Source organism: Heterodontus francisci, chromosome 18 (assembly GCF_036365525.1).
Source record: "Heterodontus francisci isolate sHetFra1 chromosome 18, sHetFra1.hap1, whole genome shotgun sequence".
Taxonomy (NCBI): Eukaryota; Metazoa; Chordata; class Chondrichthyes; order Heterodontiformes; family Heterodontidae; genus Heterodontus; species Heterodontus francisci.
This window is the reverse complement of record NC_090388.1, coordinates 46,039,543-46,055,748: the sequence shown is the minus strand read 5'-3', so window position 1 is coordinate 46,055,748 and position 16,206 is coordinate 46,039,543. Positions and strand designations below refer to the sequence as shown.

At 41.4% G+C, this 16,206-nt stretch overlaps 1 protein-coding gene across 2 annotated transcripts in view; it reads left to right on the top strand.

Moving 5' to 3' along the window:
- bcl2l13 (BCL2 like 13) overlaps window positions 1-16,206 on the top strand; it is a 46,643-nt gene that overhangs the window by 15,178 nt on the left and 15,259 nt on the right. For both annotated transcript variants that reach the window (XM_068050645.1, XM_068050646.1), the window contains exons 5-6: window positions 4,224-4,293; window positions 13,021-13,155. In XM_068050645.1, the coding sequence (XP_067906746.1) occupies window positions 4,224-4,293; window positions 13,021-13,155 (205 nt within the window). The remainder of the gene's footprint in view (window positions 1-4,223; window positions 4,294-13,020; window positions 13,156-16,206) is intronic.

Below are 16,206 nucleotides of genomic sequence, written 5' to 3'. Positions count from 1 at the left end.
GCTTAAGCATTTTATCACTTCCTAAATCTGTGCCCATCTTTCCCACAATTCCATGTTTAAATCCCTCCAGTCAGGTTTTCACCCCCACCACAGTACTGAAGCCACCCTCATCAAAGTTGTAAATAATCTGTGTGTGGTAAACTATCCCTCATCCTTATCAACCTAAAATCATAAGATAGTATAGCACAGAAGGAAGCCATTCGGCTCAGAGTCTGTGTTGGCTCTTTCTGAAGTGTAATCCAGTTAGTCCTACTCTCTCACTCTTTCCTCATTCCTGTAACTTTTTCTCCACAGTGGCGCAGTGGTTAGCACTGCAGCCTCACTGCTCCAGCGACCCGGGTTCAATTCTGGGTACTGCCTTTGTGGAGTTTGCAAGTTCTCCCTGTGTCTGCGTGGATTTTCTCCGGTTTCCTCCCACAAGCCAAAAGACTTGCAGGTTGGTAGGTAAATTGGCCATTATAAATTGCCACTAGTACAGGTAGGTGGTAGGGAAATAGAAAGACAGGTGGGGATGTGGTAGGAATATGGGATTAGTGTAGGATTAGTATATGTGGGTGGTTGATGGTCGGCACAGACTCGGGCCAAAGGGCCTGTTTCAGTGCTGTATCTCTAAACTAAACTAAACCCTTTTGAAAGCTACAATTGAATCTCTTTTCACTATCCTATTGGACAGTGCATTCCAAATCCTAACCACTCGTTATGTAAAAAGATTTTCCTCACGTTGCCCTAGTTCTTTTCCCAATCGCTGCTGTCACATTGGCTACAACTGGATAAATGCAAAAGGAATGGAGTGTCGCCTGCAATGGCCAATCGCCTTCCTTTCCCACTCCTAACCCGTTATCTCTGGAGTCATCAAGAACCAATTCTTGGCCCCCCTATTTTTCATCTAAAAACTGCCCCTCGGCAATATCATCCTAAAATACAATGTCAGCTTCCACGTATATGCACAAGAACAAAATGTAAATTATATCTTTTTTTAATTAAAAAAAAAACACTGCTCTTTTTCACCACTACCTCTCTCAAACCCTCCATTGTCTGATTTGTCACACTGCTTCTCAACATCCAGTACTGGATGGACAGAAATTTCCTCCAATTAAATATTGGGGTGACCCATCACAAACCTTGTTCCCTAGACACCGACTCCATCACTGTCTCTGGAAATTATCTGAGGCTAAACCAAACTGTTCACAGCTGTAGTTTCATAATGGACCACTGAGGTGAGCTTCCAACCACACATCTACTTCATCACGAAGTCTGCATACTTTCACCTCTGTGACATCACCTGACTCCGCCCCTGCCTCAGCTCATCTGCTGAAACACTCATTCAGGCCTTTGTTACCTCCAGACTTGACTATTCCAATCCTCCGGGCCAGCTTCCCATCTTCCACCCTACGGAAACTGGAGCTCATCTAAAACTCTGCACATATCCTAACTGACCAAGTCCTGTTCACCTATCAGCCCTGTGTTTGCTGACTTAACTTACATTGGCTACTGGTCCCACAACAACTTGATACTTAAAATTTTCATTTCTATTTTCAGATCCCTCCACTGTTTCAACCCTCCTAATCTTTGTAACCTTCTCCAGTCCTAGAAGCCTGCGAAAGCTTTGCTGCTCTATTTCTGGCCTTTTGCACCTACCCGATTCTGAATCACTCCAGCAATGACGACTGTGACGTCAGCTGTCTTGGTCTTGAGCTTTGGAATTCCTGTCTCAACCTTTTTTCTCTCATTTGCTCTCTTTTTTTTCTCTAGCTCGCACTTTCGTTCTCTCACCCGCACCTGCTGTCTCTCGCACCCTCTGTCTGTTCTTTTTCCCCCCCGCTTTATGGCTGTCCTTAAAACCTACCTCTTGGTCACCTGTGCCAATATCTCCTTATGTATCTTGGGTAAAATTTTGTTTGATAACGCACTGTGAAGTGCCTTGCAACGTTTTGCTATATTGAAGGCATATATAAATATAAGTTCTTGCACAGCCATCTAATGCTCAAAGTATAACAGTTTCTGAAATAAAACAGAAAATGATGGAAAATCTGGCAGGATCTATGGAGAGAGAAACAGTTAACGTTTCAGGTTGATGACCCTTCTAGAATTGAAGAGTTATCGACCTGCAAGATTAACACTCTTTCTCTACACAGATCCTTCCGGACCTGCTGAGTATTTCCAGTATTTTCTGGTTTTATTTTAAACTTCCAACATCCAGAGTACTTTGCTTTTATAACAGTTTTTGACTTCTGTTGAAAGGAGTCATTTGTGCATTTGTTTAAATAATTTTTTTGGTATATTTGTAGATGTTAGAGCATCATAAGTAGGAGCGGGGATAGGCAATTTGGGCCTTCAGGCCTGCTCTGCCATACAATAAACTCATGGCTGATACTCGACCTACATGTTACTAAAATGCTTTTTTTTTTTGCATGCATAAAAGTATCTTGTTCCCTATACCTGACTCTTATTTTCCTGGTTTTAGGATAAACACTAACTAAAAGTTGGCTAGTTTGAGACAACAATATTTACATCTGATATTGGAGAAGGATGTTGTCCTGCATCAAAAGTAAAGCAGCAGATTGGATTGGATTTGGGGAGTTTGCAGAGATCATTGTGCAACTGTAGCCCAACTGGGGTGAAATTGTTTGGCGGGGAGTCCTTTTAACACCAATGAAGTTTTAGTTCATTTACTCTACAGAATCACAGAATTATTACAGTGCAGAAGGAGGCCATTTGGCCCATCGTGTCCACACTGGCTCTCTGAAAGAGCAATTCATTCAGTCCCATTCCCTTGCCTTCTCCCCATAACCCTGCAAATTCTTCCTTTTCATATAACTGTCTAAATTCTCTTTTGAATGCTTCAGTTGAACCTACCTCCACCACTTTCTCAGGCAGCGCATTCCAGACCTTAACCACTCGCTACATGAAAACGTTTTTTTCCTCAAGTCACTTTTGCTTCTCTTACCAAATACTTTAAATCTGTGCCCTCTCCTTCTCGATCCTTTCATTGAGTATTAACACGTTTTGTGTGATAGAATTTCTTTCAAAGCTTTTTTCCCCTGTTTAGTTTGTGTATATAAGTAGTCACTGTAAGGAGTGAGGTTTTGAAGTGAATTACACGTCACTATAAAAGAACAAAACTTGAGCAAGAAAGAATGAGGAGTTTGTTGACTAGAATGTGCTGTACTGTAAAGTAATCGTGACATTCTGAACCCTGTGCAAAAAGTAAAACGTACTGTTCGCATTGTTTGATCCTCAAATTATAAACTGAAGGATATTTTGGTTTAGCTAAAATAACTTACTAGTTATCATTCCCATTTGCCAGTTCTTGGCATGCAGGGTTCTCTTAACATACCTTTTCAAATTTTTGAGCATATTTACCTTTTATAACATGCTATTTTTTAAAGAATGTTGCAACAATCTGCATCATTTGATGTCTTGACCAATGTATCCAAACAGTAGCTGATTTCATACAGATCAGCAACACCCCAGGGCTCAATTCCATCTGTGCTGATTCAGTGGCCCACTGCCAAGGCATCAGTGGGGCTTTTACTTTGTCCTTTGTCAGGGTTCCAGCTGCTGACCTCTATTCTATGTTGGTCATTTGCAAATGGGGACAAGATTGGGTTCTGCAGTGATTTCCCTTTGTAATTAAATTGTCTGTGAACACTTTCCATCAAACGTCATGTATGTATAATAGTTACTTGGGTGAATTATCAAATAGTGACCAGTATCTGTAAAACTGAATCTTTTTAAAATAAAAAGTCCACACCCTTGGGGTGGGGGGGAGGGGTTGGTGGGAAGAGACAAATTGTTGAGAAGGCAAACTGCTATAAAATGAATTGAATGTTTTTTTGGACTATTGCATTTATATAGCACCTTTTAAATGTAGAAAAAGTCCCAAGATGCTACACAGAATCGTAATCAGGTGAAAATGGACGCTGAGCCAAAGAAGGCAATTGTTAGGAGGGGTGACTAAAAGCTTGGTCAGAGGCAAGTTTTAAGAGGGAGGTGGAGAAGCATTTTAACAGTAAATACTGTTGTTCATATATTTTAAGTAGACTTACAGAAATCAATTTTGCATGCATGCTTCTGTGTAAGAGGAACAATTTTTATTCTCCCCACTTCCCTTTTCCATTATGGATAGTTTATGATGAGTGTTGGTGTGGAATTATTAAAAGAAGTGGCAACAATTTATATGGCAATCAAGCTTTATTGTCCTGGTTTTTGTCTTTTTGCAGGTCCCTTGAGTATGAGGTGTACAAGGAGCAAGCAAATCAAGTTGCCAGCCACACCAGTGGGTGGAATAAGGTAAGAATAGCTTTAGTTTATTCTGAGAACGTTCCAGACAAGGTAACCATGGAGCTGAATTTCAGTACTAGTGTCATGGCAGTGAGAAGCAGAGTTGCATGTAGCAGGCAGTGGGATAGCAAATGGAAGCACTTTAATGAAGCAGACTAGGATTGGGATGAAATTGACCTTTCAGTCTACGGCTCCCAGTGTTTCATGCAACTGTAAAGAATATTTAGAAGGTGCATGTTGGAAATAAGTCCGTTTGTATTTTTTTAAGTGCTAGAAATGTGCTTCTCAATTCTGCAATGATTCAGAACTTCTCTTGTGTTGGTGATTGCTCTAGTATGTTGCAGCACTGTAATATTCCCAGCAATGAGTTAGTAAATGCAAATCAAATGCTAAAATATTACAAACCAATTATAAATGGTGTGGAAATTAAAGTGACTATGAATCTCTCTTCAATTACAGTTCTGGATCTTTTGACTCAGCTTGGTGCAGATCTGGCGGTGGTCTGTCCAGCAGTAAGCTCCCCTCATAGCACAAGTTAACTTGATGTCAGTATTTTCCTTCTGTCTGACAAGCACATAGTCAAGGAGATGCCAGTGCTTGGATCAGGGGTGTTGCCAGGTTGTCTTGTATTTTCCTTATGGTAAGGTCATGCTTGGCACACAACAAATGTTGGAGGGTTCCATTTGATATTCCCTTTCCAACTGTCGACCGAGGATGTTTGATCATGTGTGGTCCTGTCTGACTCTGGCATTGAAATCGCCCATAAAGATAATTTTGTCATTTTTATGGACTGATCGTAGGAGATAGTCCAGGATCATAAAAACTGTCCTTTACATCGTCACTGTTGGTCTTTGTGGGAGCATATGCACTTATAAGTGTTGTTTCTCCTGTGTTGTTGCAGGGGCTCAATCATTTGATGCCTTTGGGAAGATATTCTAGATCCTTTGTAATCTCTCTCTTGATGGCGAAACCCATCCCTGCTTCAAAAGAAGTGTATCCTGCTCCTATTTCTTCATGCTGGCCTTCCCCTCCTCGTCTTGTTTTGCTAAGGGCAGCTATGTCTACACCATACTGTCTAAGTTCCCTGGCTACTTACTGCTGGTTTGGTGATAAGTAGGGTGCAGACATTCCAGCATGCTATTGTTGTGGTTGGTGACTTTGAGCTGAAATTTATACATCCTGCAGCTGAAATCAGCGGCGGGCGAAAACAATGGCGGATCGCTGAGCTGCCGCAATATTAAGCGTGACGGCTCTTTTAAATATCCGGGGCGGGCTGTCCCCGGCAATGGCGTCAGTTGCCTGTGTGTAGGCGCTGATACCATTTTTAAAGCGCTTCAAGCCCTACCATTCCATTTAAATATTTGAAGAGCCATTTAATTAAAAAAAATTAAATACATTTTATTCTGTCCCACTCCCACACCCCCAATAATAATTAAATTAATGACTTGCCCTCTTCCCTGCGCCCCCCCAAAAAGTATATAAACTATAACCAGTATTAGACTCGCCAACTTTAAGGGCATTTAAGTGGTCATTGGATAGACATATGGATGAAAATGGAATAGTGTAGGTCAGATGGTTTCACAGGTCGGTGCAACATCGAGGGCCGAAGGGCCTGTACTGCGCTGTAATATTCTAATTCTAATAACCGCTCCCACCATCTTTTACACCAATGATATTACTTTGACCCCCCACCACGCCCCATACTGAGAAACTTGTCTCCTCACCCTTCCCCAGGGCTCAGTTCCCTGGATAGAGATCTGAAGGCGGGGGACTGGTGCCCAGCAGCACGAAGATCGCACTGGGACAGACGGCGGGAGCATAGGTCTCATTAATTCCTTGATTTTAAGTAAATTAGATATTTAAATCGCAGTCATGTTGCCGCGGTGGGGGGGGGGTGCCACGAGGCCTCACCACCACTGGCAATATTGGGCCGGGCTTTCCTGGCATCAGGGTGCATGGTGGCCCTCTCCCGGAGGCATATTCTAGCCACCTCCCTCCACTCCCGACGTCAGGGGGTCTATAAAATTCAGCCCTTTGTATTTGTCTTTGCTTTCTTGTATAGTTTCTTGCCGCTAGATTGAGTCACTCCCAGCTGCGGTATGCTGGGCAGTAACATAAGAAGCAAGATTTGTTTAGGCTTCCTTATATCGGCCTCTCCCATGAAAACTACTTAGGGCAGCTGGGTTGTCACATAGTGTTGCCTCTGATGTTGCTTCCGGGTACACCTAGCAACCGACTGTCAGCTAATGGCTGCTGCCCCACTCGCTCAGCTGCTTTTTGCACGATCCCAGAGGCAAGGGGGATCCAAGATGTTTGCATTATCATTGTGCCATATTTCCTGAAAGTATCAAATACTTGTAGGTGTCACCTTCCATGCCGCAATGGACTTGTTTTGCCCTTCCAACATGTGTCCCTCCACTGTGAGGTAGAGGTTAACTGGGTTCACTATGAGAAGGGGTGGATAGGACTCGAAGTGAGAGACTGTAGATCCAGAGAGGACTTCCGATCAGAGATCGGCCTCCTTTTCACTATTAAAACATTAGCTAGGTCCCATCTAGTAAACAAGATGAGTCGCCCCACAGCCTCTGAACCCCCAAATTAGTGTCCTAATTTAACAGTAACTAAACTGTTTTGAAACTGATGAAGATTCTTTGATACAGTGAAAAAGTTGAGTACCATCAGAGTAAAGAAGGCTATGGATAAAATACCAGAATGCATAACTTGTAGAACTGTAAATGTTATATAGATACACCTATTGTAACCTTAGGATTCACTGAGCTGACTTTTGCATATCTGAGCAGCGTTGTAGAGTGAGTTTGATGCAAATAATAGAATTATATCCTGTGACTTGTTGGAGGCAGAGCTGACCTCATTGTTTTGTCATGCTATAATGTGGACTAGTTGCATAAATTTAATTCAAGCTGTACTGAGAGTTTGATGCAGGAAATTAATACTGGAAGCTTGCATATTGCATTTTGTGTGTTGGAGATCAAACTTGGTGTGGCCTTGATCTTTCCCATTCCTTAAATACCTTGTGATTCATTGCAGCTGAGCTTTAGTTTTCTTAAGCGCGCACACAATCCTTGAATAAAACCCATTTCCAGTTCTCATTTAATGGGATAGTGATTGTTTGACTCACTTGAATGATAGTTGAAGAACATAAAGCTTAGAATAAGAAAAAGCCATTTATTGCCTATTCCCAAAATCATAGTTGACATTATTGTTGATTTCACATCTATTTTGTTTGGTCTCCAAAGGGCAAACATTCACACAATTTTCTTTCTGCTTTTCAAAGTTAAACCAGTAGAAATCCACATCTTTTCCCCTCTTCACTATTCAATCCTGATTATGCTGTACAACAGTGACTACACTTGGGAAACAGTAATCCATTTAGTTGTAATGGCTTTGGGATGTCCGTAGTATGTTTGATTACATGCTCAATACTGTTTTTTTAATCTCACTCATAAATAAAAACTTTTTTTGGAAGAGTTAATAGACTGTGCAGCAGCAACTGCTGCAGTTGGGAATTTATTCTCCTACATTTTGGAGGGGAAAGAGCATGCAAATTTCTTCTGGTTCCACTTGGGGCTTTAATTTTTCTTTTTCCAGTGGTGCTTTTTCGACCTACACTCTCAATCTGTAATACTCAATTTTTGTCTGTCCGGACTGTGTTGATTAGTCAGTTTAAGGGGTGCGGGTGGTGCCTGGCGCATGTGGGGCACGCGGAGGACTGGAGCTTGACGCATTTGCGGTTGCCAACCATTGGTGGAGGGGGTGGGTGGTGGTGGTGGAGAACAGAAACAGCAGAAGGTAAGGGGAGCCAAATAACAGTTATCCTGGCTGGATAGATTCCATCTGGGAGGGATGGGGATGGCATGGGAGGGTTGGATGAGACGATGGAGTTAGTCAAGTGGCAAAATGGCAAGGACAATTATTTGATGCAACCTACTATTAGAAAGCTATTCTTTCTGCTAAAAATGAAGATTCACTAAATTTGAATGAAAAGGTTTTAGAAAAGCTGTCTGGTGAATTAAAGGAATACATCAGTGTTGATTCTATAGACAAAGATGATAACAGTCTATACCCTCCAACGTTTCTGCACAGTCTGACTCCAATGGGCATGCCACTGAGCATATAATGGTGAGCTGACTTCATTGTTTTTATAATTATTTGATGATCTAGCCTATTTCAGAGTGCACTAAGAATCTATCACATAATGTGAAACTTGCATTCCTCACAGGCCAGACTGGGTAGAGGGGGGAAGGCATTAGTGAACGAGTTAATTTTTAAAAAATTAATCCAGCAGCTTTCATGGTCATCTTTTTCTGGTACTAGCCAACAAATTACCAGACATATTAATTTCACAACTTGTCCTGGTGAGATTTGAACCATGCTGCTTGTCACTTTATTTATTTATTATTTATTTAGAGATACAGCGTTGAAACAGGCCCTTCGGCCCACCAAGTCTGTGCCGACCAACAACTACCCATTTATACTAACCCTACAGTAATCCCATATTCTCTACCACATCCCCACCATTCTCCTACCACCTACCTACACTAGGGGCAATTTACAATGGCCAATTTACCTATCAACCTGCAAGTCTTTGGAGGTGGGAGGAAACCGGAGCACCCGGCGGAAACCCACGCAGACACAGGGAGAACTTGCAAACTCCGCACAGGCAGTACCCAGAACTGAACCCGGGTTGCTGGAGCTGTGAGGCTGCGGTGCTAACCACTGCGCCACTGTGCCAAAATCTGGATTTTTTGTTTGACCAATTAAGGTAATTTTAATTCATTGAGGCTCTCCAAGATGACCCAGAATAACTTCTGTTATTTCCACTGAACCTTCTCTAATGCACTAATATCTTTGTAGGTACTGTGATAAAACTCTACAGCATGTGTGTAGTGTTAAAGGAGTTTGTTTTGGTTCATAAACTGAGGTTACCCATGTTTCCTTTATTAAATTTCACATTGAAGTGAAACTTTCAAAGAACAACCAATAATCTTGTTCCATTCTTTGCCATCTTTTTAATAGGAATCTATTTGATACAATTTACAATAATGTAAACTTCGAAAAACATTAATTGTTGAGTTGGTATTTGACCCAACAGACTGAATTAAGAACAACTCTATGGTGATTGGATAATCTCATTAAGTGTGCTGTACAGATTTGGGTTTTAACTGATTTGAGAGGGTATGGACTCTGCAGTGTGCTAACTAACAGTAGGGTAGCCAATATGGAAGTTATACTGAATTCCTAAAAGCCGTTGTAGGTGGGCAGTGGGGAAACGGCATTGGTCCTGGTCAACAGTGCTGGGGACCAATGACTCTCCTTGGAGCTGTTCTTCTGAGGCTTTTTTTTTAAGTATATGCATTCATATACTGTTCCAGTACAACCACAACACTGGCATCTATTCTGCAATGTGGAAAATTGCCCAGCTATGTCCTGTACACAAAAAGCAGGACAAGTCCAACCCAGCCAATTACTGCCCCATCAGCCTACTGTCAATCATCAGTAAAGTGATGGAAGGTGTCATCAACAGTGCCATCAAGCAGCACTTGCTTAGCAAATAAGCTGCTCAGTGACGCTCCGTTTGGGTTCCGCCAGGGCCACTCAGCTCCTGACCTCATTTCAGCCTTGGTTCGACCATGGACAAAAGAGCTGAACTCGAGAGGTGAGGTGAGAGTGACTGCCCTTGACATCAAGGCAGCATTTGACTGAATATGGCATCAAGGAGCCCTAGCAAAACTGGAGTCAATGGGAATTGGGGAAAACCCTCCACAGGCTGGAGTCATACCTAGCACAAAGGAAGATGGTTGTGGCTGTTGGAGGTCAATCATCTCAGCCCCAGGACATCACTGCCGGAGTTCCTCAGGCTAGTGTCCGAGGCCCAGCCATCTTTAGCTGCTTCAATCATAAGGTCAGAAGTGGGGATATTCGCTAACTGTGCAATGTTCAGCACCATTTGTGACTCCTCCGATACTGAAGCAGTCCATGTATAAATGCAGCAAGACTTGGACAATATCTGGGCTTGGGCTGATAAGTGGCAAGTAACATTCATGCCACACAAGTGCCAGGCAATGATCATCTCCAACAGGAGAGAATCTAACCATCTCTCCTTGACATTCAATGGCATTACCATCGCTGAATCCCCCACTATCAACATCCTAGGGGCTACCATTGACCAGGAACTGAACTGGAGTAGCCATATAAATACCGTGGCTACAAGAGCAGGTCAGAGGCTGGGAATCCTGCAGTGAGTAACTCTCACCCCCCTGTCCACCATCTACAAGGCACAAGTCAGGAGTGTGATGGAATACCCTCCACTTGCCTGGATGGGTGCAGCTCCATCAACACTCAAGAAGCTCGACACCATCCAGGACAAAGCAGCCCACTTGATTGGCACCCCATCTACAAACATTCACTGTCTGCACCACTGACGCACAGTGGCAGCAGTGTGTACCATCTACAAGATGCACTGCAGCAACGCACCAATGCTCCTTAGACTGCACCTTCCAAACCCGCAACCTCTACCAACTAGAAGGACAAGGACCGCAAATGCATGGGAACGCCACCACCTGCAAGTTCCCCTCCAAGTCAAACACCATCCTGACTCGGAACTATATCACCGTTCCTTCACTGTCGCTGGGTCAAAATCCTGGAACACCCTTCCCAACAGCACTGTGGGTGTACCTACCTCACGTGAACCGCAGCTGTTCATGAAGGCAGCTCACTGCCACCTTCTCGGGCAATTAAGGATGGGCAATAAATGCTTGCCTGGCCAGCGACGCCCACATCCCATGAATGAATTTAAAAAAAAATTAGTGGAATTATGAGTGTCACTGGCAAGGCCAACATTTGTTGCCCATTCGTAATTGCCCTTGGGAAGGTTTTAGTGAGCTGCAGATATGAACTGCAGTCTCTGTGGCGAAGGTTCTCCTGCAATGCTGTTAAGTAGGGAGTTCCAGGATTTTGATCCAGTGACAATGAAGAAGTGGCGATTTATATTTCCAAGACATGAGGGGAACTTCAGAGGATGTGGTACTCCCATGTGCTCTTATCCTTCTAGGTGGTAGAGGGCATGGGTTTTGGAGGTACTGCTGAAGAAACTTTGGCATATTGCTGCAGTGCGTCTTGTAGACGGCGCACACTGCAGCGATGTTGTGCCGATGATGGAGGGAGTGAATGTTTAAAGTAGTGAATGGAGTGCCGATCAAGCAGGCTGCTTTGTGTTGGATGGTGTTGAGCTTCTTGAGTGTTGGACCTACGCTGATCCAAGTAAGTGGAGCATATTCTATCACTCTCCTGACCTGTGCCTTGTAAATGGAAAGGCTGTGGGGAGTCAGGTGAATACCAAGCCTCTGACCTGCTCTTGTAGTCACAGTATTTATGTGGCTGACAGTTCAGTTTCTGGATGTTGCTGGAGGGAGAATTCAGCGATGGTAACCCAGTTGAATGTCAAAGGGAGGTGGTTAGATGCTCTCATATGAACATATGAATTAGGAGCAGAAGTAGGCCATTCATCCCCTCGAGCCTGCTCCGCCATTCAATAATATCATGGCTGATCTGTTTGTGTCTTGAATTCCACACTCCCATCTACCCCTGATAACCTTTGATTCCTTTGCCTGACAAGAATCTATCTACCTCTGCCTTAAAAATATTAAATGAGATGGTCATTGCCTGGCATGAATATTACTTGCCACTTGCCTGAATGTTGTCGAAGTCTTTCTGCATGTGGACACGGACTGCTTTGTTATCTGAGGAATTGCGTATGGAACACAATGCAATCATCAGTGAACATTCCCAATTCTGACCTTATGATAGAAGCAGCTTTTAATAGTTAGGCCTAAGACACTGGCCTAAGGAACTCCTGCAATGATATTTGGGGCTGGAATGAATGGCTTCTAACAACGACAAGCATCTTCCTTTGCGCCATGTATGCCTCCAACCATTGCAGAGTTCACCCCACCCACCGATTTCCCCTTGACTTCAATTTTGCTAGGGTTCCTCAGTGCCAAATTGGGTCTAAGTGCTCACATAAATGGCCATCCTATAAATGGCATTTTATCATGCTCTGAATTTTTAAGTTGAAGTCCTGTTTTTCCTATTTGCTGAGTACCATTTTTGAAAGTTTTATAAATGTTAAGTGGGACCTTACCAATTACCTATTTTTAATTTTATGTCATGCCTCATCCAGGGAGTGATTTAGACTAAAGTAAGGGCTGAAAATCCATTTAAAGAAAAAAAAAATGGAGTAGCTGTTTTCTCTGAATTTAACCACGCACTAACAAAATTGCATTATCAGAAATTGTATATTCTGAAGTTGCATGTTACTGTAGTTTTGGATTAGCAATTCTGGAAACATTTATGGGGTCTTGCTTTTAGAATTATTGATAAATTCAGTTTTTATGTTGTCAAACTTGTATTAACATTTGGAATGCAAAATAAAACTTCCCAAAAAATAATTAATATCAAAAAGCTGGCAAATAGTAATCCTTTATAGTGTAGGCCAGTTGTACAACTATGTAAGTAAATTATCAAAGTACGTGAATTGAAAGAAATTAAAATGCTGTTCAGTAATCCATTGTTCATCAAGTGTGGATTATTTCTTGATTTATACCATGTGTGTAAGTTAGAACAAATGTACTTTTATTCTAAAAGTGGGAAGTTATGTGATCTATGCTTTGTAGTTTATCCCTGCTTTGAACCATATTATTTTTACTTATTTTGTAGGTTCTGATCTCCCTAGTGTTGTTACAGCAGCTACTAACCAGTCACAGCCAACAGCCACTAAAAGCACTAGTGGAACTTGGAGTGAAGTACATTGAGGAAACTAATGCTGACTATATCATCCAGCAAGGAGGATGGGTATGTTTGTCAACTAATCCTAACTTCAACTTCAAAAATATCTAATGACTTTTTCGCTTGCCCAGTGAGGACTATCCAGGTACCAAAAGTTGGAAAGTACTCCTTTTGACAGCACCAAAGCTGAATTGAGTTCTTTAGATCAGCTACAACATGGCAAAGTAGTTTGCTGTACTATATATATCAATCTTGCAAGATTAACCCTTAATACACCAATGATACTTCTTCCTCCCACACTTAACATCATGCAGCTTTCAAGGAATTATTGACTCGAATGTGAAATTGTGGTTTTTACTCTGCACAGAGATTCAGAATCTCTCTTTTAATATAGGGCCTTTGAAATTATTAGAGGAAAAACCTTTCTTTTATTCAGTCTGATATGAATTCAAACCCCCAAGTAACAAGTGAAAGAATATCGTTGCTGTAGCACTTTTTTTAACGATAAGAACTTTGCGAGGGATATCAAGATTAACACACAGGTTTTTACAATTATAAGAAAAAGCGAGGTTAGGGGTGGGCTCCTTGAAAACAGATGAAGGTAATATTACAAATGAAAATGAGGAAATAGACTTGTTGAATAATTGCTGTCAATCTTCACAGTAGAGGAAGAGGATAATATACCTGACATTCCAGGGGAATTATTAATGAATGAAGGATTGGAACTCACTAAAGTTAAGATAAGCAAGAAAACAATATTAGAAAAAATAATGATTCTGAAGACTGACAATCCCCAGGACCTGATGGCATCCACCTCCTCCAGTGTCCTAAAGGAAGTAGGTGAGGAAATTGCGGATGCTTTAGTTGTAATCTTCCAAACCGCTCACGATTTTAGCAGTTATCCATTTTAGTTTGGAAATTTGCAAATGCAACTCATTAATTCAGAAACGGGGAAATTTATAGACTTATTAATGTAACATCAGTTGTAGGAAGTTATTGGAATCTATAATTCAGAACAGAGCGACTGAGCACTTGGAGAAATTTGAGTTGATTAGAGAGAGCCAACATAAATTCATAAAGGGTAGGTTATGTCTAACGAGCCTAATTGAATTTTTTGAGGAAGTGACTAAAGTAGTAGGTAGGGGAATGTCTGGATGTAATTTGTATGAACTCCCAGAATATATTTGATACACATAAGAGACTGTTAACTAAAATTAACGCTCATGGAATTGAAGGCAAATTATTGACCTGGTTAGGTGGTAGAGGGCTAACATCGAGATGATGGAATAAAAACAAGAAATGCTGGAACCACTCAGCAGGTCTGGCAGCATCTGTGAAAAGAGAAGCAGAGTTAACGTTTCGGGTCAGTGACCCTTCTTCGGAACTGGATGATAGAGATGATGGATATATGCTCATTGGAAGGAAGTGACTAATGTCCCACAAGAATCTGTTCTGTGGCTCAACCATTCGCTATATTAATGACTTGAATAACAAAATACAGAGCATAGATCCTAGTTTGACAATGACACAAAGATTGTTGGTATAGTAAGTATTACAGATAGGAGCAAAAAATTACCAAGAGACATTGATAGATTAAGAAAGTGGACAGAATTGTGGCAGATTTCAATACAGGGTAAGCGTGGGGTCGTCCATTTTGACCAGAAAAGGATCAATCTGAGTATTTTAAATGGTGAAAAATCTAGGAACAGTGGAGGTCCAAAGAGATTTAGGGGTCCATGTACACAGATCACTAAAATGTAATAGATACAAAAATAATCAAAAGTGCTAATGGTTTGATAAAGTGCTAGAATATAAAGGGGAGGAAGTTTTGCTATGGCTATATAAAGCCCTTAGTAGATCACATCTGGAACACATGTAGAGTTCTGGGCACCGTACTTTAGAAAGGATATATTGGCCCTGGAGGGAAAGCAGCACAGATTCACCAGAATGTTACCAGGGTTCCAAGGGTTAGATTTAAGGGAGATTACATAAACAAGCAGATTATGGGGTGGTTTGGTTGAGGTTTTCAAGATTTTTGAAAATAATTGATGGGATAGTTAAGAGAATTTTTATTTCCTACTTGTTGGCCAGTCTAGGACAAGGGTACATAACCTTGAAATCAGGGCAGGGCCATTCAGGAGAGGGGTTAGGGAATACTCCTTCCCACAAAGGGTGGTAGATATGTGGAAAACTCTCCCACATTAATAATTTTCAATTAATACTTCGAAATCTGATATCAGTAGATCCTTTTTTAAGTCAAGAGTATAAAATGATATGGAGCCAAAGCAGTTGGATGGAGTTAAGATACACATCAGCCACAGTCTCACTGAATGGTGGGTGATCCAGGTGTAAGGAGCAGAATGGCCCAATCCTGTTCCTGTGTTTCAAAGAAAATATTTTAGGTTCTTTTAGGATTGACACACTGAGGAGTTTTTGATTTATTTTCAAATCCTTTCTTTGGAAAAATAAGTGTTTAGCTTTAATGGTTATTATAACCAAGTTTTTAAAAAATATTATTAAAAAGGTCAGTTAATATGCTGTACAGAAGTTATTTCCCTTAGTGACTAAACAAAAGGGATAATAGCTTGCCCAGGTAATTGAACATTTAACATTTGTTGTGTTTTGTAGTCCTATTATGAAAAGGATAAATTGAGAGTGGCTTTTTGAAACAAAAGCTGTGAGAGTAGTTGGGCTTTTAAACAGATCACTGCAAAAGGTTTAGAACTGTTCAAATTCAGTGCTCGAGGAACAGTTAGAGGACCATTTTATTCAAGCGAAGTAAGGTGGCCCAATAATGTGGGAAGAATGGCATGTCCTAAATTTAGTGTCTGGGGATGAATTGTACTGATTGAACTAAGTGAATCTAATAACTTGCTCTGTATGTTCTGTAACTATGGAAAAAATGCAGCTTACCAGTTTTTATATTGAGCCTTTTCTCACCAATATTAACTTGGTCTGCTTTCAAAGAGATTGATCAAGAGCACATGTGAAAGGCATGAATGTCTGATTCCAGTCACAAGGAGGGTGTCATGCTGGGCCCCCACCTGCCAAGAATAAGGCACATTCATGAACATTGATATTAAACAGTTACTGGAGTGAAAAAAGGACTTGTTAAAC